General features: G+C 43.1%; 1 protein-coding gene across 1 annotated transcript in view; it reads left to right on the top strand.

Moving 5' to 3' along the window:
- Window positions 1–4,803: 4,803 nt before the first annotated feature.
- The window catches only part of PDZD8 (PDZ domain containing 8), a 76,655-nt gene continuing 58,215 nt past the window's right edge, over window positions 4,804–23,243 (top strand). Inside the window, exon 1 of the mRNA XM_049646506.1 lies at window positions 4,804–5,901. Within this exon, the coding sequence (XP_049502463.1) occupies window positions 5,033–5,901 (869 nt within the window). The 5' untranslated portion in view covers window positions 4,804–5,032. The remainder of the gene's footprint in view (window positions 5,902–23,243) is intronic.

Below are 23,243 nucleotides of genomic sequence, written 5' to 3'. Positions count from 1 at the left end.
TTGGTAACAAGTAGATACCAGCGAGGGTGATGGAGAAAAATGTCCAGTTGCTTTGAGGGCCCAAACGAGAACAAAGACCATGAATTTATAGACGCGGAGGGGAGGAAGTAGATGGCTGAACTGGCTTGGGTTTTGCAGGTAGAGATAATGGAAGGAAAGGGGAAGTGGTCTTGGCTTAAAAACCTTTGGAGACTTTACACACTGCAAAACAGAATCTAAACTTGCCTTGACATTCAAACCCTCCCTAATTCAGCTCAAGCCCACTTTACCACCTTATCTCCATTTCTCCTCCGGCCTCCTCGAGCCGAAGCTATTTATATCACCCTCCAGCCATCCTGGTCTCGACTTCCCTAAATGGTTGGATTTCCGACTTCTGAGCTTTGGCCTCCTTCTAATTGAATGCCCTTCTAATCATCAAAATCCAACAAAAATTCCATTTTCCCCAAGAAGTCCCTCACCTTCCTCAGCCAACATTAAGTTTTCGTCCCCTATTGGATTAGAATCATCCATCTATGCTCATTCTCAACCCTTTCCCCCATCCTTGGCCAAGTTGCTCCATACATCAGCAACCAGAAGAAGCAAGCTCCTTGGGCATAAATGATTAGGTTAGTCGAGCCCATCCTGGGTTTCGCTCCCGGCAATTGAAATTGAAACCGTGGGTCACATTAGGCATCAGGAACATAGGACCCTCTGGACTTGTGTGCAGAGTTGGTGCCTTCCAAAGCTGCCCATGGCCTCAGCTGAACGTCTTGCAGCTGAGTCCCTGGAGATGACCCAGTATCTTTAACATGAATCTAATTTCGGTTCAGTTAGCTTGAAGCAGTTTCTGTTCCTTGCGATCTACTGTCCCTATCCCTGAACCAGTAAAGCTCTCTTCCCATAGTACGTCGGGTACTATCTCGTAACATCAGTTATGTAGGTGTGTGTCTGCCTCGCCCGGGCCTGGCAGCCCTGAGGGCAGGAACTCTGTCCTATTCCTGCCTGCAACGCACTGGATGCTGAACAAGTCATTGAACTTGAATTCTGACAGTGCACAAAATCCTGTGATGTATTATCTGCTGGACGATCATTCTAAATTCCTTCATGCTTTCCCCCCTTTTGTGATCCTTGTGTTATTTTAGACCATTTTTATCAAACTGGTTTTCATGCCACTCACAACTCTCCATATTCGCATGCTTTGCTTTTCTCATCCTATTTAGTGGTCAGCAGAAAGGATTCAGACTTTAACAGCAAAAGTGGCCCATGCCTCTCTCTAGTTGGGGAGAACGCTGGTCTTATCAGCACCCCACCTTGCCGCAATCCACTGCCTTTACCCACGAAATGGATACTTCCCTTAAAGGCTGTTGGGGCAGTTTAATTTCAATGATGTCATTTGAAACTTATTAAAAGGTCAGCAGGCAGGCTAAATGCAACTTCTTCCTTTGAAAATCATAGGTTTTCAGAGCTGGGGCCAAAGGTTCTTAGACTTTTTGAGTTTCTATGAACTAGGATTGATTTTTTTTTTTTTAAGGTTGCTGCATTTACATTCTTCTAAGGAAGGCCATTACAAATAATAAGCTTCTATTAACACAACATCACCTCCTGCAAAGCAGGTACCTTAACAAAGAACCTTCTAGCTTCAAATGGCAATAGTGCAGAGATTAAGAAACCTTGTGTTGGCTGAATGACTTAATGAAAGGCAAAAGAAACAAAGGTCCCAAGTTGGTGAACATTTGCAGGTTGCAACATGGAGTGGGGTGGCCAGGTGGGTTGTAATGGGGTCCGCCAGTCAGGGGTTGGACACATTACCCCACAGGCCTGGATGGGATGGAGGGACAGAGCCTACACTTACAGACAGTTTGATTTTTTTTAATTAACACACTGTTTTAGAGAGAAAGAGAGTGCGGGTGTGGGAGAGGGGCAAAGGGAGGGAGAGAGAATCTCAAGCAGGTTCCATGCTCAGTGTGGAGCTCTACCCGGGGCTTGATCCCACCACCCTGGGATCATGACCTGAGTCAAAATCAAAAGTCAGATGCTCAACCGACTGAGTCACCCAGGTGCCCCGGACATTTTTATTATTTTTTTATATTAAATATAATTTATTGTCAAATTGGTTTCCATACAACACCCAGTGCTCATCCCAACAGGTGTCCTCCTCAATGCTCAGACATTTTGATTTTTAAATGGAATAAGGCACATAAGATGTTTAACACTGTGCCTGGCACAGTCAGTTGTCTAAAAATATTATTTATGAATATATAATGATGAAAAATTATTATAAGTGTTCAATAAATGTTAGCCATATTTATTTGTTTGTTTATTTTTGAGAGAGAGAGAGAGAGAGCACAAGGGCCAGAGAAAGGGAGAGAGAGAAAATCCCACAGGAGGCAGGGAGAGTGTGGAGCCTGAAGCGGTTCAAGCTCACCCTACGTGGGGCTCCAACTCATAAACCATGAGATCATGACCTGAGCCGAAGTCAGATGCTTCACCCACCGAGCCACCCAGGTGCCCCAAATGTTAGCCATTTTTATTATTTTTTTTTCAACGTTTATTTATTTTTGGGACAGAGAGAGACAGAGCATGAATGGGGGAGGGGCAGAGAGAGAGGGAGACACAGAACCGGAAACAGGCTCCAGGCTCCGAGCCATCAGCCCAGAGCCTGACTCGGGGCTCGAACTCACGGACCGCGAGATCGTGACCTGGCTGAAGTCGGACGCCCAACCGACTGCGCCACCCAGGCGCCCCAGCCATTTTTAAAGGGGAGAAGCTTATCTCCCCAAAAGGTGTGCTGAGCTCACTCCTTCGTGGGTTTGGAGCGTACCCCTCAGGGGACAAGTTTTGCTGGGGAACCCAGTGACTCTGTGATGGATTGAGAAGGTTCAGGATTCCCAGAGGTAATCTAAGGAGCGAGGAGGAGGTAGGAGGAGGGGAGAAGAGGGAGGAGCCGGTGCGATGGAGTGCGACACTGTAGACTCACTCACTCCTAGAAGGATCACCGACTCCTCTTGGTGGAGGCGGCCAAGGCATACTTTAAGATGCAGAATGGGTCACGACACAGTTGGAGAATTCTGGATCTCAGTTAACGTATATGAGCTACTCCTTTGCTCCAACCCCACCGCCAGCTTCTGTGACGTTCTTACAACAGGGCATGGGTTCTGAATAGGGTTTTTAGTTGAAACTGAGGAAGGGCCCACACTTGCCATTTGAGTTGAAACCATGCAGAACTGAGACGGCAGTGCAGAAGCAGAGGCCAGGAGTCAAAGGTGACCACGAGAAAAAAAGTCGCCCGAGTTCCCAGAAATCCTGGCAGGGCTTCGGACTTCCATAGGATGTGGAATATGGGGTTTAAGCCTGGCTTCAACCAGCAGCACCTGTCTTCCATTCTCCCAGTAAAAGAGCCCTGCTGGTCTCACACCTGGGCATGACTAAGTAAGCTAGGCCTGGAGTTCGGTAGCTGCTCTGGCTGGGTCAAGATGGGGTGCAACTCTGGTTTTGTTCTAGAATCACCCAGATCCAAGACAGTCACTAGGCTGGAGATCTTCCAGGGCTAGAGAGAGGCTGTGCCCTGGCCCTTAGGGCCACCCAGAGTCTTCCTGACTTTCAGGTATGGCATATCTGACCCCTGTAGGACTAGGGGGTAGAACTGTTGTGGTATCCACGTGGCTGGAGCCACAGAAGCATTTACGATGTAAGGACCAAGCAGCCAGAGGACATAGGGAGTGATACTGTTCCGGGTCACCTGGCTTCATTAACTCTACGGCTTTGGTCAAGGTGCTACCTTGTGCAAAATTCCAAGTCTTTCCTGCCCCTCCTCCCCACCTCCCCCTTTCTGTGCACCAGGGAACCAGCAAACCCCCTTACAACTCTAGTAGCAATTTGGTGGTCACGGTGACCCGGGGGGTTAGGAATTAATTTTAGGCAAACAGCCTCTACTGCGTGACCCTAGGCAACTTTCTTTGCCTCTCTGTGCCAGTGTTGGCGTCTGTAAAATGGATGGGGGCTAACAATAACTTCCTCTTGGAAGGGCTAAATGCGGTAAAACGCACTAGGGCTTAACACACTGCAAGAGTTTGACAGTGAGCCACTATTCGTCTTCCGATCATCCGGCAAACTCCTCTCATTCATCATCCCTGCTCGTCCCGGCTCTTTTACTTCGTTCTCATTTGAATCTCGAACATCCACCTTGCCGGCAAAGTTAGTTTGCATCTTACGCCGTTTTTTCTCCGTCCCTCCTTCCCAGGCCCACCCTTCGCAGACGCAGAGCGTCCGCTGGTCGCATTGACGGTCAGCGACGGCGGGCTCTGAAGCAGTTCAGTCTTCTGCTCGGCTCGGGAGGTCTCCGAACGGCCAGCTCAGATCCTCTGCGGCGCTGCCCTGCAGGGAAAGCCGCCGCCAGCCCATCTCTCAGGGGCGCGAGTGGAAGAACCACACTGCAGCAGAGGTAACGGGCAGGGACCGCGGCCAAAGAGCGGGGGAGGGGCTCATCGGGAGGACGGAGATCAAGAACACGCCACGCCACCTACGCCCGGCCTCCTTATCCTTCAACGGGTGGCCCCAGGCATCCCCCCCGGATCCCATCCGCGGCTCCAGAAGTGACAGCCACGTGGCTCGAGGAGGAATGGAATGTTGGCGTGGGGGGCGGGGCTGGAAGGGCGCCCGGGAGGTGAAGAGGGACCCGAGCACGCGCGCCCGGGCGCCGGCTGCCAGGCGACACCGCCGGGAGCGAGCACGCTCCTGACGACGCGCGCCGTTCGGCCAATGAGCGCGGGCCGGAGGGAGTGCCGCGCCGCCCCCTCCGTCCCGCCGCCGCCGCGGCCGCCGCCGCCGCCACAGCAGCCGCCTCCGGGAGCGTTTGAGGAGTCGCGGGCCGCCGCAGGCTCGGGCGCCGCACCGCGCCGACCGGAGCCGCCGGACGAGGCCCGGGGAGCCGCTCGCGCCGACCCCGCCGCCCGATGTCCTCAAGATGGAGGCAGCGGGGGCGGCGACGTGAAGAGAGCGGCGCTGTGGGCGCGGGAGCGGGGGCCCGGGCGGCCCGGGCGGAGGCGGTGCCGGGATGGGGCTGCTGCTCATGATTCTGGCGTCGGCCGTGCTGGGCTCCTTCCTCACGCTCCTCACCCAGTTCTTGCTGCTGTACCGCAAGCAGCCCGAGCCGCCGCCGGACGAGGCGGCCCGCGCGGGCGACGGCTTCCGCTACATCAAGCCGGTGCCGGGCCTGTCCCTGAGGGAGTACCTTTATGGCGGCGGCGGCGGGGCCGAGGAGCCCTCCGGCGGGCCCCCCGAGGGCGGCGCGACCCCGGCCCCCGAGACCCCCGCCCCGCCGACGCGGGAGACCTGCTACTTCCTCAACGCCACCATCCTGTTCCTGTTCCGGGAGCTGCGGGACACCGCGCTGGCCCGCCGCTGGGTCACCAAGAAGATCAAGGTGGAGTTCGAGGAGCTGCTGCAGACCAAGACGGCCGGGCGCCTGCTGGAGGGGCTGAGCCTGCGGGACGTGTTCCTGGGCGAGACCGTGCCCTTCATCAAGACCATCCGGCTCCTCCGGCCGGTGGTGCCCTCGGCCGGCGGAGAGCCGGACGGCCCCGAGGGGGAGGCGCTGCCCGCCACCTCCCCGGAGGAGCTGGCCTTCGAGGCGGAGGTGGAGTACAACGGCGGCTTCCACCTGGCCATCGACGTGGACTTGGTCTTCGGCAAGTCGGCCTACCTGTTCGTCAAGCTGTCCCGAGTGGTGGGGAGGCTGCGCTTCGTCTTCACTCGCGTGCCCTTCACCCACTGGTTCTTCTCCTTCGTGGAGGACCCGCTGATCGACTTCGAGGTGCGCTCCCAGTTTGAAGGGCGGCCCATGCCCCAGCTCACCTCCATCATCGTCAACCAGCTCAAGAAGATCATCAAGCGCAAGCACACTCTGCCGAGTTACAAGATCAGGTGAGAGGGAGGGGGGTGGGGGAAGGACGCCCCGCAGGCACGTGGGGGGGGGGGGGGGGGGGATGCCTGGCTGCCGGGAATCCGGGCCTGGGCGGGAGGCTGCCGCCTGCGTGGGAAGGGCAAGGGCAAGGGCTCATCCCCAGCTCCTGCTTTTCCGGGGAGCTCCCCGAGCCTGGCAGGACGGGACCCTAGAGGAAGGCGAGTAGGGTGCGCCTCGCTTGCTCCCAGAGTGCAGGAATGTGAGCCAGAACCCTTTCCGCGTGTCCGTGGGCGCTCAGGGTGCTGACGGCGTGGGCAGAAGCAGCGTATTGAAAGTGGAAGGGCAGCCCCCCTGATCCCCAGGAGGCGGCTTTGGGACTGTGGAGAAGCTGTTCCTTTTGTGGCTGCTGCATCGAGGCAGTTTTGCAGCATCACCTTGGCCACGTTGAGAAATTGTTCCTGGACACAAAGTACAGGCAAGAGAAGCGTGCCGATAGCCGGAGGCTGTCACATTTGGCAACTGCAGGCCACTTTTGCAATGGCGCTTTGGCAACTTTCAGGGCAGAGGTGTGGTATCTGCTGTAAAGGATTACTTTTCCCGCAGCGACTCGAAAGCCAGTTGGGACCCAGTACGTAGCGTGATTCGCCGCAGATGTGGTGTTAATGCCTTCTGCCCCTTTGCGGTGGGTTCGCTAACGCAGACCTAGACCCTGCGCCTCTTAAGGCAATTCCGGGTGCAAGTTTCTCAAACAGTACCCAGATCACCCTGCAAAAGGAATTTTAGTGATAGTGATTTTAACTTTTTGAAACTCTCCTGCATCTGGTGGCTTAATTGTACGTAGTATCCTGTTCTGATTAAATGGGCAAGGCGTTTTGTAGGGACAGGGGATTCATCTACTTGGGTCTAGTTTGTTGGAGCGGAAAGGGCCATACATGGCAATTCTGAATCAGCTGAATTTTTTTATCTCACTTTCTGTCCTCTGCTTTTCTGTGCATTAAAATGTTTGACTCTTGGATTTTGTCCTTATAAAACTATGTCCATCTGGTACTTGCCTTACCTAGGGCCTTTTAGTGGAAGTTGCATATTTCTGGTTCACTGATTTTCTTCCACGATGTCAAGTAACAGCGACCCAGGGAATCCAGAGATATTTTATGTTTCAGTTTGATACGGATTATTGACTTGTGTATGTGGCAGATACACCTCACTAATTATGTTTTGTTTAGGCTTGTGGCACAGAGTGACAGCTTAAAACTGTTGACTGGCAGGAGAAATTTACTTTGTAATGGAAGTATTTCCATAGATTTGCAGAGGGTGGCGAACTGGATGTTCACTGTGTTTGATTTCCTATTCTGTGAAGTAGAACATACTTTATGAAACCGACTCTTTAACTCTGGAATGTAAGTGACTAAATTATAAATGAGTTCTAGTGTTTAGCCAGTGAGATGTTTATTTATAGCAGTGTGTTGCTAAGAAAGTCTTAAGAAAAAGTCACAGATTTTGGTATTCTGTCTCAACTTCAACTCTGATGGTTTTGGGGTAACTTTCCGATAATAAAATTTGGCTCAGTTATAATTTGGGGTTGTGTGCAGATTAGCCAGTGGCAATAAGGTTGGATATCATTTTGAGGTTTTGATTTTTGTTTTTTTTTAATGTAGACTTGGAATGCAGTTAAATCTCAGGGAAATTATGAATAACATTATGGAGACATTAGTAGGGTTATTGCTTTAGAAGACACTTTATCATCTGTATCATTGAATAGAATCACCATCTAAGGTACAGCAAAATTGCTTTCATTTACTGTATCTTACGGGATTTTTTTAAAAACATAGCATGTGTTTGGTTATATATGACAGTTCCAGTTTTAAACCTTACACATTAAATGATCACCTCTAGAAATGTACACGTTTGTGCTCTTTATATCAGAAGGCATTTCAGTGGTCAGTCAGTAAATACTGCACAGAACAAATCTCGCACTGCAAATATTCGTCGTACACCTACTATGTGCTTATTATTGTTTAGTGTCAGGGCTTCAATACTGAGCAGCCTCAACCCTGGTGGAGCTTAAAGTTTAATGAGAACTGAATTAGCTGTACGTACTATGACTTAACTAGAATGTGATCGGTGGGGGCTGGGGTTTGAAGTAACAAGGCAGCTGATTTTAGTTTAGTAAAAGAAAATAATAGAAGTGTGAGGATGAAAAGGGCTGCTTCAGAAAGTGTTAAGTTCTCTTGTCTGTGTAGCTCTTCTGCCAGAAGTATTTTAAACTACTGAGGTTGTGGAACGGATTCAAATTTCAGTTAAGAGAATGAATTAAAACACATTTAAGATGCATCACAATTCTCATAACGAGAATTAAAGCAGCTAGTGTTTACCCTTTTATATGGATGAGGGAGTGGTGCTCAAAGTAGTTAAACTTGCTTAAGGTCACACCGCTGTCCTGTAGGGAAATCCAGCCCTGATAAAGCCAGAGCTGCCTTTTTTCCTTCAACTCTGTCATCTTGTTCTCAAGGTTTTGTGTTTTGTGTTTTTTTAAGTGTGCTATCAATATGACATGTGGAAGTACATTTACAAATTAACTGAGAACTCTGAGAAGAGTGTAACTACAGAGTTTTTTTCTTAAATTGGAATTTTTTTTTTTAAGTTTACTTTTGAGAGAGAGAGAGAGAGAGAGAGAGAAACGCGTGCACGTGCTGGTGGGGCAAACAAAGAGGGACAGTGAGAATCCCAAGCAGGCTCCTGGTGATCATGACCTGGGCCGAAATCAAGAGTCAGACGCTGACTGAGCCACCCAGGCACCCCTCTTAAATTGGACATTGGAGAGCAGATCCTTGAAAGGTTAAATCTTTGGGTGATACCATACATAGTATTTCTATTTTAATCCATTTAAATGTTTAATCTATTTTGTTTCCAAATAGAAGGTCTATTTTATCCTTTAGAGCCGTCTAATCTACTTAGAGCTAAAGCAGTAAAGAAAATTGTATGGGTCTTAGGATCCTTTGGCAGTTATATAATATTCATCCTTGACGATTAACATTATAGTCACTTTTCCCCTCCTTTATTTGTTTTTCCATTTCATGTTGCTGAAGTGAAGGTGGCCCATCAGGGATGCCAGTTCCTGACGTCTCAATCTAGAGATTCAAAGTTCAAATGGTTGCTTTCTAAGGATTGCTATGGTTAACACTTCATTTTACCCAACTAACACAGTTTGTAAAACATCATAACACTTTTTAAGAAATGAGTTGTAACATGTATACAGTTTCTACGTATTATAATTCTAGTTTTACTGATACAATTCTAAATTCATTTCCCTCAAATGTTCATTTTTTCCTAAAATGTACACTTTAAAATAGTAAATTAAAGTAGTACTTTTTAAAAAATTAGTCCAAAAATTAGTCTTCAGGAGACAAAGATTACCACTAATATTTTTGACTACATGGAGAATCCACCTTCAGTGTGCAATCTGAGTAATAGTCTGGGGGAGTTTAGAATTTGGGAGTCACATGCTTGAGATTCTTCACGATGTTTTTGTTCCTAGAGTGTTATTGCTGTGTCTTAGCACTGGTTGCATGTAGAAAGGCCAGATTCAGTTTGCAGGTACTTTTTATTCGACCTCACTGTATTTTTTTATTTCTTAATTGCCAGTATCTAAAAACGGGAGATCTTGGGGGCACCTGGGTGGCTCCGTTGGTTAAGCTTCCAACTTTGGCCCAAGTCATGAGTTCGAGCCCCATGTTGGGCTCTCTGCTGCCAGCACAGCCAGCTTCGGATCCTCTGACTCCCTCTCTCTCCCTCTCTCTGTCCCTCCCCGCTCTCAAAAATAAATAAACATTGAATCAAAATCAAAATAAAAATGGAATTCTGGCTTCTCTTAGGAAACGTTGGAAGGAATGGCCTGCATTCCTTCTAGCAATAACAGGATGGAGAGGGAGGTCTAGTAGCAGCTGCAGGAAGTTCTTAGGCTTAGGTTTTAGTCCCCGCCTACTTGCTAATGGTACTTGTCTGGCCCGGCATTCTATGCATTTGAGACCGTCCCTAAAGGGAGCAGTGCTGTTCATAATCAGTGAAAATGGGCAGAGTTAATAGCTCGATAGTAAAAGTTGATGATTTTTACCCTTCTTTAAGCATTATTATCTTTCAAGGGCCTTGCATTAAGCAATTTTATTTTACAAAAAGTATTGATATGTTGAATTAAATCATTCTACCAGAAATTTTTAAAAAATTTCATGAAACATTTTCCGTTTCTGCAGTACAGTGATAGTACATAGTGGCTGCTTTTCACTTAAGTTTGGTGGCTTTTTGCTTTAGTGTGAAATAAGTCGTTAACTACGTAAGCATATACTTCTCTGATTGACAAATAAGGGGATATCTACTTAATGAGATTTGAATTCAACGAATGCGTATGGAACAGTTATTTGGGAGAAAACTTCACTCTTCAAGTTCATAGAATATCTTCTGAACCTCACTGTTTTTGTCCTAACTGTTCTGTTCTTTTACTCCTGAAAAGCATTCTGCTCTGTATTTGTGGAAATTTTTCAAATATTCCTATAGACTAGAGACCAAAAGACCGGGTGTGTTTAGTTAGGTAGAGCTTTTTAGCATGTTGATATTTACCTATATCTTCTCTAAATATACCATTAATTTCAGAGGACTAAATTAGGCTTGGTCTGAAAAGCCTCATACTCTGTAATGTGGTTTGTAATTGAATTCCTTTCTCTCTTGTCTTCTGAGATGATGAAGAAAAACATTTACTCTGATTGTTAATTATAGCATTTTCATTTTACTGATTATTTGAAGTAAACATGGCTTTCAGTTATGTCTTAAAATTTTTCAAAGTAAATTCACTGAAAGCTGTCAAAATCATCTGTAAGGTGTAATGTCCTATATTTATTCACTTTCTCTTTCATACTCTTTCTATATATGGACAACTTTTAAAAGGTGTCTTAGGCTAGAAAATACTTGAAAATAGCCTCTAAAATCCTTAGTGATTATAGGAATCATAGTTTTACTTAATAACAATTAGCAGGAATACAGCCTTTGATTCTTGGGGAAAGTACAGACAAGGACATTATTGTATCACTCTAGCTGTTCTGGAATAATGATGTAGTAGCTAATTTTTTAATTGTTGTGCTTTTTCTTTTATTGCTGCTCAGATGAATATTTTTATATAAATAGAATTGAAGGACTATTGTCTTAGATAAATAAAATCATTTCTAAAATACTTATTTTCAGGGATGCCTGCTCAGTAGGTTGCTCAGTAGGTTAAGTGTGTGACTTCAGCTCAGGTCATGATCTCGTGGTCCATGAGTTCGAGCCCTGCGTGGTGCTCTGTGCTGACAGCTCAGAGCCTGGAGTCAGCTTTGGATTCTGTGTCTCCCTCCCTCTATGCCCCTCCCTCCCTCCCCCCTCCCCCCCAAAAAATAAATAAACACTGGGGCGCCCGGGTGACTCAGTTGGTTAAGCATCCGACTTTGGCTCAGGTCATGATCTCATGGTTCGTGGGTTCAAGCCCCGCGTCAGGCTCTGTGCTGACAGCTTGGAGCCTGCTCTGGATTCTGTCTCCCTCTCTCTCTGCCCCACCCCCACTTGTGCTCTCTCAAAAATGAATAAACATTAAAAAACTTTTTTTTAACTATATAAACATTAAAAAAATTAAAATACTTATTTTCAATAACTGTTTCCTGAAGACTGTCATACCTAGCTAGTGTTGTGATAGGTATGGTGAAGGATAAAAATGGTTATAACATAGTTAGCTGGTTAGTCTTTCTGGAGAAAACAAAGAGCAATGGAAGCTCAACATAATGGCATTTTGGATGTATTTGAAACCTTCAGTTTTGTGAGGAAGAGGAAGAGGAGATCAGTATCTCTGCTGATGACTTGGGGCTGTGCAGTATTTTGTAACCTTAGGGTCCCTGGTACACCTAAATACACTTCAGCTAATGCTGGTTTTACTTCTTGCAAGTTGGGTTTTCTTAAGCTTCTTTGAATTATTATTATCTGGGCATTTATAACTATTTAGATGGAAAATAATGTATCGATAAATCTTTGCTCTAGAAATTTGATTCACACATTGAAGGGAGAAGAGTAATGATGAGGAGACTGTTAGATTCTCATCAGTAACGTGCAGGTTTGCTGGTTGTCCAGGAAAACTCCAGTTTGTTCCTGGAAATAGCCAAAACAGATCATTATAAAGTAGATTGTATGGGAGGAGCATGCCTGCTGATCAGCACTTCATGTTGACTTACAAGTACTACTAATGATTATCATATGAGGCAGGGACAAGAATCATAAAATCAGTTTCCTAAACTATATGCCAGGCATTGTGTGGGCGGTTCGACATACTTGCTGCCTCAATATTTAAAACTACTTTACGGGAGAGTTGAGTGTCTCATTTTTAAAGATGTGGAAACTTGAGACTTAAGAGGGGGTTAGTGACTTTCTTGAAATCCTCAGGAAAAAGAAGAAAAAAGAAAAAAAAGTCTGGACTCCCAAAGCCCGTGCTGTGTTGTTTCGGCAGAGATCTCTAAAACAAGCTGGTATTAGGCCCATGAGTTAAGAATGGTTTTTACATTCTAAACTTTACATTTAAAGTTGTTCAGAGAACAACATGAAACAGACCATATGCACCCTCAGATTCTAGAATATAAACTATCTGGCTCTTTATAAAAAAAAAAAGTTTGCTCTAAACTCTTAAAAAAAAAAAGAAACTAAAAAACAGGACAAAAGCTATGCTTTAAATGTCTACAGAAAAGGAGCAGATGTACATATATGTTGAAAAGTACTTTTAAGCCTTTTTTTGAGGGTTTTATCTTTTTGGAAAGCTAATAAGAACTGTGGGTCTCTGCAGAAAAATGTATACACAGATTTTTGTTTAATTTCATGAAATTTATAGTCCCCTCCAAACCTGCCTGGAGGCCTTAGACTCCAGGTTGAGTAGTAAGTACAGACAGACGGGTACAACTTTGTTGCTGTAAGTATAACTAAAACTAATGTGCTTAAATATTAAGCACTTTAATAATTTTGTTGGCCTTCTTAGAAGGTATACAGGATTCATATGGCTCAGACATTCCTAAAAAACCTCTATTCAAGGGGCGCCTGGGTGGCTCAGTCGGTTAAGCGGCCGACTTCAGCTCAGGTCAAGATCTCGCGCTCCGTGAGTTCGAGCCCCGCGTCGGGCTCTGGGCTGATGGCTCAGAGCCTGGAGCCTGCTTCCGATTCTATGTCTCCCTCTCTCTCTGCCCCTCCCCCGTTCATGCTCTGTCTCTCTCTGTCTCAAAAATAAATAAACGTTAAAAAAATTTAAAAAAAAAAACAAAAAACCTCTATTCAAGAAAGTGTAACCAGTCTTTTTTTTTTTTCTCCTCTTAGTAAAATTCCATACAGCAGGCTGAGCCTTTTTGAGTCAGTTGTTCAGTAAGAATATCTGACATTTCAAGTTAGAGTTTCTACCACTCAATACCATGTTTAGAAGTTAAATATTGCCCTTACATTTCTTCCTATCGTATTCTCCATTTTCTCAGAACAATGTCACCAGGAAACAAGTGCAGTTAAATCCCTTTGTTCTGTTTCTGGAGTCCTAGGACCTACCAGCACTTTTGGCATGGCATCAGAGCACATCATACTTCACTGGAGAGTCATAAAGCAACTACCTAGTTATTAGTAGAAGTTTTACAGAAGTTTAGTTTGAAAATGTTTTCTTGCCAAACTGCTAAGACTCGGATAAAACCACATACTTATTGTAGTTGTAGTAGGGAAGAAGGAGGTATAGGTGTTAATTACTTACCTTCAGATGAGTAGAAATGCAGGTGCTAAGTAGAGACTGCCACTACTATGGAATTATTTTATTCTTTTGGGCTGAGGCCATAGAGAAGTACTTAGTTGTCTGTTTCAGTCCATAGAGCTTTGGGGATAATATGTACCTGACTTCACTCTCCCAAGCAAGAACCCTTGAACAAAGGGCTTTCTCTTCCCTGGTTTCAGTTTTCATATCTGTAAAATGGAAACAAATAGTATCTATCTAATTGGAGATATTAAATGTCACATATAGGACACCTACTGAATAAACTTCCGTATCTTTGGTTTAGTAACTAAGTGAATACACGTTTATTGATTATCCTATATCTGTCAGACATTTTACTAGAGATATGTCAGATATTTGCTAGGTGACACATTAAACAAGTTTCCCCTTTCAAAGGTATGTGTGGGTCTAACTCATTCACCGCTTTACTTCACTCCTGGCCATGTCTCCAGCTCTGACCTTATCTTCTATAACTCTTCTTTCACTTAGTCTGTTCTGGCCTCCTGGCTGTCCTCACACTCCAAGCATGCGCCCATCACAAGGGCCTTCCTGGTTTTTCTTCAGGAATGTTTTTCCCACAGACAGCCGAAGAGCTCGCAACATCATGTTTCTTGTCCCTGCCTAAATATCGTCTTTTCACCATCCTATAGAAAAAAGCACGTTAGCCCTTTAAATGCAGAACTTTTTTGTGTGTGTACGAACTTACTGACGTGTGTGTGTGTGTGTGTGTGTGTGTGTAGATAGAAATTGCCCAGATCCTGAGAGTATGCTTGATAGATTTTCACAAAGTGACCTCAGCTGTGTAACTGAAGTGCTGGAATTTTGAGCTCAGTCTAAAGAATTCTGTATCCTTTGAATTTCATAAACAGATGTACAAAACATTTTAACCTTTTTTTAAAAAATGGTGTAAGGTTGTCATTATAAACACAGTTAGGCTGCTAGTTTGTAACCTAAATTCTGATTGTAAAGTCAGTATCGAAGAGGAGCACCTCCTCCCTTTGCGCGCGCGCGCACGCACACACACACGCGCACACACACACACACACACACACACCATACTACATCACACAACACATACACACAAATAATGCTGATGAAAATCTCCAGCAGTTCACAGTTCTGAGTTAAGGTCTGTTGGGCACCTTATGGGCATCACCTCTATTTCCACACGCAAACAAAAACAAAACCTGCATGTGTTTGCAACCTTCTCTGACCCTCCAGAAGCTGTGGCTTTCAATTTCGTATTCTTAGGAAAGGTCAGTATAGATAAACTGTAGATGATCCTTTCCTTGGACTGATAAAGAAAAACAACTGATTTTCGCTGGTCTGGTGCATAATTTTTTCATGAAACCAGCAGACTGCTTTAGAACATGTATTTCTTTCTTCTTTAATCAGTACATTGGGTATTTATGCCCATGAATTCTTTGTGTATTGTCTGGAGAATGGAGGTGATGATATGGTGAGTAGAGTATTGAGATGTCTGTGCTTTGGTTTGCATATCTTTGAGAAAAGAGCTAGAAAATGGCCCACTGCCCAGCATAATTAGTTCTTGTTGGCATGCACTTAAAAACAAGAATACTATGATTGGCACAATAAAAATGTTTTGATTGGGTATTTTCCTTTGTATTAAGTACCTATATGCGCACTTGGTTCACTGGCAAGGTACATGCCAGTGAAACAGGTATTTATGACCTCAGATGTTTAGAAGCCATTTCTCATAGGATCAGCTCCCACATCCTTCCTGTATAATCTGCAATTGTAAGCGATTTTTGCTGTAAAATCTTAAATAGTGATAATGACATACTTTTATTTAGTAGCTGGCTATAAGAATCTATATTTGAAAAACAACTGTGTTCTGTTCTTAGATACGGCTATTTCATTTAGGCATCAATATCTACTAAATAGTGCCTCTGGTGTTTGTGTTATGTGCTTACTCTCCTTTTCACGCAATAGTCTTTCATGAGTACTGGATTATGCTCATACTCATCACTAAGGATGATTGTGGTTGCTGACTACACAGTCTCTGCTACCTTAGTTATTTGGTCAAGCAAGTAAATAATTCAGAGCTTTTAGTTCTGTGAAACTTGCTGTGGCTGAAGTAAGAGCCATTCTATTATAGCCAATTTCACTGTATGATAATCATTTTTATAATGCACTAAAAGCCTTATTTTGTTCTTACCATTAAGTATAATCTGTAAGATTTAGGACAGGTGATGTTTGGTCTATTCTAATATTTGGAAAGGTTATTAGTTCTCAGTATTTAACTTTGGGTTTTAGTCAGGACTCAATTGCAAACTTTTGACATAGGAAGAATTGAAATGTTTGTAGCAAACTATGTGTCCTGCATTTACTAATACTGGAGTGGCAGATAGTACAGATTGAATTTAGTTCAGGTATTTTGAAATTAGTGAGGTATAAGGAGAAAATTCCTGACAGTGTTAGTCTGTAATAAAGCCCATGAATACAATTTATCTAAACTTTAAGCCATTTTTTAGTAAACTATTTATTTAAAATATTTGAGTAAGTTATTCAAAATGTTTGGAATTCTTAATGCTATCAATTTAGGATTTGGACTCCATTATTCTGAGAATCATGCTAGTCAACAGCATTTATTAGACCAGAGTCTGTGCTGTTAACTGTTGGAGTGTCTTGGGGATACTCTGTGCTCTTACGGTTTCTCTGGAAAGTAGCTTAGCCTCTTTGCCCTGAAACAGTAGGATTAGATGACTGGGAATTACTTTTGTATTTCTGAAATTACTGTTGATTTGTTGATTTAGTGTATCCTTGGGTAAGTCTTGCAACTTGTTATTTTTAAGACTGAATGAAAATTAAAGTTTTTAAAATTTTTAGAAAAAATTATGTAATTATGAGGTGGCATTATTATTCACTTATCTGTTATTTCTGCAGAGGTCTCATGTTTGGATTTCTCTCAAATATACAGGTACAAATCTTCTTAAAAATATTTACTAAGTTAAAGAAATATTTAATAAGTTCCAACCTCAGGTAAGAGAAGCAGAGATACAGATAATATTAAAACCATTTATACTTCAGAATATGCTTTGCTACTTTTATTTGGATAGAGAAAACTTAGGAGAAAGGTGGACAGGTATAACCTTAAAGCATTAACTTTCTCCTCGTTTCTCGTTTAGATCTTTTCCTCCATGTCTTGAATGAAGTTTTTGTCTGTTTGATGCATCTAACTGGCTTAAGAAGATCTGACCTCTGTATTATATACTTCATTTTTCATGTCTTTATCATAGTAGGGAGGTGATAATTTTGCTTTAAGATGTTTTCTCTTCCTCTATCCACTAGAGTTTAGAAGAGATTCAATTTACCCCATAAATGTTTGGTGCCATCTTGGTCCAGGGCACTATACATTGCAAAGAGAATTAGTGGTAGGAGGGAATAAATAAAACACTCCTTCCTTAAATTTTTTTTTAATCCAGTAGTGAGAAACAGTGTACTTAAAGTAAGATAACAGGTTAGAACTTAGAATTGAAGAATTGCCATGATAGCTGTTAACTTTTTCTGTTAACTTTTTAACTCTGTAGTTTTCTTTTTTCTTTTCTTTTCTTAAGTGCATTTCTTTATTTGAGAGAGAGATGAGAGCGTGAGCTGGTGAGGGGCAGAAAGAAAGGGAGAGAGAGTGAATCCCAAGCAAGCTCTGAGCTGACAGTGAAGGAGCCCAACATGGGTTTGAGCTCACGAACCGTGAGATCATGAGCTGCGCTGAAACCAAGAGTTGGACTCAATAACTGACTGAGCCACCCAGGCGCCCTACTCAGTGAGTGGTTTTCAAAGTGTGGTTTGAGGACCGCTTTGGATCTCCACGACCCTCACAGGAGTCTACCATGTCAAAACGATTCTCATGGTAATACAGAAATGCTGTTTGCCTTTTTCAGTGCCATTCTCTTAAAAGGTACAGTGGTGTTTTCCAAGAGTCATATGATGTGTGAGGACATCATCAGCCAGACAGTTGATGGAATGTGAGCTTGTGTATTCTTATGTTTAAAAGTGTTATTTTTAATTTCTCACGTGGTAGATGTCTATATAACCCACATAAACAATGGGTCTTTGGAGTCCTTAATAATTTTTAAAATGTGTAGGGGTCCTGTGAACCAGGTATTTGAGAACTGCTGATATAATCTCAAATGTGTTTATTTTTACTGTTTATAAAGGAGGAACCTCTGTTGCCTCGCTTCCTGAGTCAGCTTTAATGAACATTTCAAACATACATTTTCATTTGATCTATAGTATTTACATCTTGGTGTCGTAAGGAGCACAGATTTGAGTGGATCTGTTGCAGTTATGATTGTACCATTGTGATCACCGACCGATCACAGAAAGCCACTTGAACTTCCTCATCCTTAATTTCTTCATCTATAAACTAAGACTTACAATGCCGTATGTTGTTATGAATCATGAGAATCACAGATGTATGTGAAGGCATTATATAATTTATAGGCATGCTAGAAACCAATAAAATAGTAATTTTTATATTTTCTTACTCTAAAGTGTGTGTTGGGGGAGCTGGCAGAGAGGAGTGGGGATTTGAATTTGAGGACAGTTCTTCTCATGGTTCTGCCTTCCCCCCCCCCCCCCCCCAGCTTTGTGAAAGCTGAGGATTTCAATTTTATTCATCACAGGCTGTGGTAAGGGACCCTCACTTTGTGAGTTGTGATGAACACAAAAACATACGAGATTTATCAAGACGTGGTCAAGAGGATTACTTTGGTTCGCTGAGCGACTCCTCTCATTTGATACTTTGTCTCTCTGGTGCATAGGATATCGGTTAACACTGACTCACCTTTGAGTCACCACCTATTGAGTTCTCTTGTGAGGGACCTGTGGCCTCTGTTACCACGCTCTTTGTTCGGTGTATATGTAAAACTACATCAGAGAGTTGTGAAGCATTTTAGATCTTGATTCTTCTATGCAGAATTAGGAGTTTGTATGAAGTTGAGGGTATATAGATCGTCGGGGGGAAGTTTTGATAACTGGGTTTGTTGTCCTTGTTAGTTTCATAACTGTTCACCACTACTTTTTTCTCCTTGGGAGTACAGGAATTGAAATCCTTTTCCAAAGTGTAGATTTGTCAGTGTGGTGCCCATGCAGGAATTCCATAAATGGAACAATTCTCCATAGGTTTCCTTAAGTCGGTGTCTGACTATATTCAGTTTTCATATATGCTTTAGTTATGTAAGTTATGAAGCTTAATGATGCAGAGGTAGAAAGGGAACACCTAGGGTAGGGAGGCCCTACTGGCTATTGTTAATTTGTTTCCCTGCACTTGCAAGTTGATATCCTCTCAAAGAGCACAATTTTTAAACCAACTGGTATCACGACTGAAGTCATGGCCATGTGGAATCTAGAATCCAAGGAAGACAAACAGCTGTGACTTTGAACATCCGACTTGGTGAACGCAGACTCCCGAAATGGTTCTTTGTGGAAGGGAAGGAGTTGGCCCTGTGTTAAGTCTCTAGGAGATCAGCCTTAAAATAGATAAATAGAAAACTTGATAGGAAGTATTTCTAGAGCCCCTCACTGTGCCTACTGCTTTATGTGAACTTTCTCATCTCCTCCTTAAAATAACCTTATTAAGATAGGTAATAATTATTATCTTACTTTTACAGATGAAGAAACTGAGGCTTTGAGAGTTGAAGTAGCTTGTCCAAGGTCTTAAAGCTAGTAAATGTAAGAACCAAAATTCAAAACCAAGCACCGGCTCTAAAATCTGTGTGCCTAACACTGCTTTAAACTGCCTCGTCAAAAAGAAGCTGAGGAGTGAGGGACGAACAATGCTTTTTATTATTTCACGTAGTCCTTGTAACAGCTCTGAGGTAGGTATAATTATTATCCTTTTTCATATGAGGAAACTGAGGCTTAAAGTCACACTGTGCTCAAGGTTATATTACTGGGAAGTGGCAGAACAGAATCCCAAGCCAAGCTGTTCAAGCTCCAGAGTCTGCTCCTGACCCTGTTCTCCAATAGCTGTCGCGTCTGTTTCTTTCCTTCAGGCAGCTGGCGATTTAGTTGGGAGGAGGGGGTGGTGTGAGGGAGAACCAGAGAGAAACAGACATGTAAACAGGGTGATTAGGGGCATAATAGAAGCCTGTAGAGAGTGCTTTTGGAACACAGGCGAGGAAGCAACAGCAGGTGGAGCCTGCCCTTTACAGAGAGGAGGTGAGTGGTGGAAAGGGGCTCACCACGCAGGACTACCTCGGGAATCACAGCGCTTAGCAGGCAGTCTCTCGGGAGAAATGATGGGGCAGTCCTGACCTCGGTAAGCTTGGGGGAGCTCGGTGTGCGAATGGCCTGTGATGTAGTATCGATTGAATTGTCCAAGTAAAATTGGAACTTTGAAATGTAGGTATAGAAAAGTAAGAGTATTTTGAGCCACACGTGCTTTGTTTTCCCTCTAGCTTACATGGAGTTTTGTGTTAGTGTGCCATAGTTTGCACAATAATGCGCACCAGGGAAGTTACGGGCAGCTGAGGTTTTGTGATACTTAAATAGTCATTTTTTAAAGGAATGCTGTGCTACCTCTGAAGAAGGGTAAGTTTTGAAGATGATCACCCCTGCTTTATCTAGTTTATATATTTGGTTTAGGAGAATTTAAAGCACACTTAGGTTTTCTAGTTCCTAATGCGAGAGAGCCAAGACTGTCAGACTGAAAGGCAAAAATCACACAATCCCCAGTTGCCTCTTGAGAACTGCTCGTTCTACTCTCTTCCTTAGGCAGGATGTAGTGTTGTTTATATTCCCAAGCCTGAAACAAGACTGTGGTCTTTTGAGTCTGTAAGCACATTGGTGGAAAGGGATGAGATGACGTTTGGGCTGACCAGTAAAGGATAGTTTATCTTTAGACACGGGGTGATGGGATGGAGGTATGGTTTGGTGGAAGAAATAGCAGAAGGAACTGAATCAGGACATTGGATGGTATCTTTAAGGATTCCCTGAGGAAGCCAGTTTGATGAGACTTGAGCATGGAGAAGGAAGAAAACCAGGCTTTGTGTGCCTATTACATGTTGGGAGCCCCACTATTTCACGTGTGAACTCTCTAAGTCTTTGTAATTGTCCTATGAAGTAGCTTTTTACTTAAAGAAGCAGAAGACTTTTGTTTTGGATTTAAAAATACTTTTTTTAAAGAAGAGGAAACCTGATTTCAGAAATCGTAGCCTGGTAAGTCACTAGTGAAAACCCGAACCAGGCCAATGGGGAACACCGAACAAGAGTGGAAGAGACATCTCACCAGTACGTAGAAGGGAATGGAGGTGGAACGGATGGGTTGCGAGAAGGGAAAGAGTAAAAGGTAACTTCAGGTTTCCAAGTGTCTATGAAGTCGGTGGTGCCAGTAAGAGAAAACAGGAGAGAAGGAGCCAGTTTCAAGAAAAGGTGTCTAATTTACTTTTAGGCATCAATATATAGAACTTGTAGAAGCAGTGAGAACAAATGATGTTGCTAAAGAAAGTGTAGAAGAGAAAGGAGAAAGAAGAGAGAACTGAAAATGTTTTAGTATACTGAACAGACCTCTTCTAATTCTTCATTAGGGAAGATTTAAAACTTATTCAGAAGTTAAGAGAGTAGTTCCGTAAACCCCCATAGTTTGTAGCAGACAGTCATTAACTTATGGCCACTTTGGGGCATCACTGCTCTCCCCTGATTATTTTGAAAAAAATCTCTTGGAGTTGGCCTTGCATGATTCTTATTTTTGTGTTTCTTTTCATGACACCTTCCCTCCTTGACAAAGCCTCGTCCAACCTCTACCTGAGTATTTCTAGAGATAGAAGGTATGCAGTGCATTGAGATAGCTGTGCCTTTTTTTTTTTTTTTTTTTTTTTTTTTTTACTAGCTCTAATTGTTAGGAAGTTTTCCCTTTTATTGAGTTGAAGACTTGAGCAGATTTATTACTTTGGCAAAGACACAGAGCCCATGCTGAAGTCAAGAGTAGATTTAGACCTCAGACTATTTTTATATTGGGTTTGTAGTAAACCCTTTTTCTCTAAAGATCACAGTGTTTGCAAACAGTTTTATTGCTGCCATGTGACAGAGATGTCACCAGCTGGCATTCAGGGTGCTTATAGAGCATTCTTGAAGAAACATCTTAGAGAAAAAACATATTTTAGACATTAAAAAAGATTCGGATCCACATATGAGAAGAAGGCTTGGCTTCTCTTGTAGGTGTAAAATTTAAATACTGTATATTTTTAAAATGTTACCAAAGTAGTGTACATTTTTAAATTAAACATGTTTTTTTTAACTTTTACTAAAATACAACTCACCACTTAAAATGTGCACTATTATAAAATTCATTTCAATGCATTTTTACAAAGGGAACAGAACAGCATTCAGAACAAGCGATAGAATATTACCAGCAACCAGGAAGTCCCTTGACTGCCACCCAGTCACTACCCTCCCCTCTCTCAGCGTAGCTCTCTTGACTTCTGTCACCGTTGCTTTTGGGTTGGTTTTCTTTCTTTCTTTTTTTTTTTTTTTAAATCTGTTTTTGAACTTTATATAAATTGAGCCATGTTGGGTGCACTCATCGTTTTTCTAGCTGCTTTATTTAGCTCAACAGTATGTTTGTGAAATTAATCCATGTTACCGTGCACGGATGTAGTTTGTTCATTATATTTGCTGTGGAGTATTCCACTGTGTGATTGTACTCAGTTTATCCCTTCTACTCGTGATGGACCATTGGATAGCCCTGTTATGAATATTCTTATACATGTCTTGTGGTGACCGTTTGTGCACATTTCTATTGGATGTATCTCAGAGTAGGTTTGCCGGGTCATGGGTTATGCATCTGTTCGGGTTTAGTAAATATTGCCACAGAGTTTTCAAAGTAGTTACGATAGTCTACACTAGCAGTTTCACATCTTCAACATTTGGTATTGTCTTTTCATTTTAGTTAAAGTACATAATTTATTAAAACAATTTTTTTTAATTTTTTATTTATTTTTGAGACAGAGAGAGACAGAACATAAGCAGGGGAGAGGCAGAGAGAGAGGGAGACACAGAATCCGAAGCAGGCTCCAGGCTCCGAGCTGTCAGCATAGAGCCCGACGCAGGGCTCGAGCCCACAAACCAGGAGATCATGACCTGAGCCGAAGTCGGACGCTTAACCGACAGAGCCACCCAGGCGCCCCAAGTTTATGTACATAATTTAAAAATCAAATTAAAAAATCACATATGACAGGACTTAGTATGAAAGTCAGCAGTCACTTCCCTAAATCCTCTACTTTCCTAACAGAAGTCATACTCTTCAGAATCAACCATTTGTAACTGTTTCTTTAGCAGCTTTTAAGAGGTGCTGATTAATAACACAGATTTGGGAGCCTGACTGCTTTGATTCTTATCTTGATTCTTACTGCTTACTAGCTGTATAACTTCTGTGTCTCCGTTTCCTCATCTACAAAATGAGAATTCATTACATCTCATAGAATTATTAAGAATTAATCATTGTAATGCTTGTTATACAGTACTTGGTAACGTTAGCTATGCTAATTAATCATGGTGTTACCTCTTTATTGCTCAGCAATGTCCCGTTGCTGTTCTTGATTTAAC

The sequence above is a fragment of the Panthera uncia genome, chromosome D2 (genome assembly GCF_023721935.1).
Source record: "Panthera uncia isolate 11264 chromosome D2, Puncia_PCG_1.0, whole genome shotgun sequence".
In the NCBI taxonomy this organism is placed as follows: Eukaryota; Metazoa; Chordata; class Mammalia; order Carnivora; family Felidae; genus Panthera; species Panthera uncia.
This window is presented reverse-complemented; position numbering and strand designations above follow the sequence as displayed.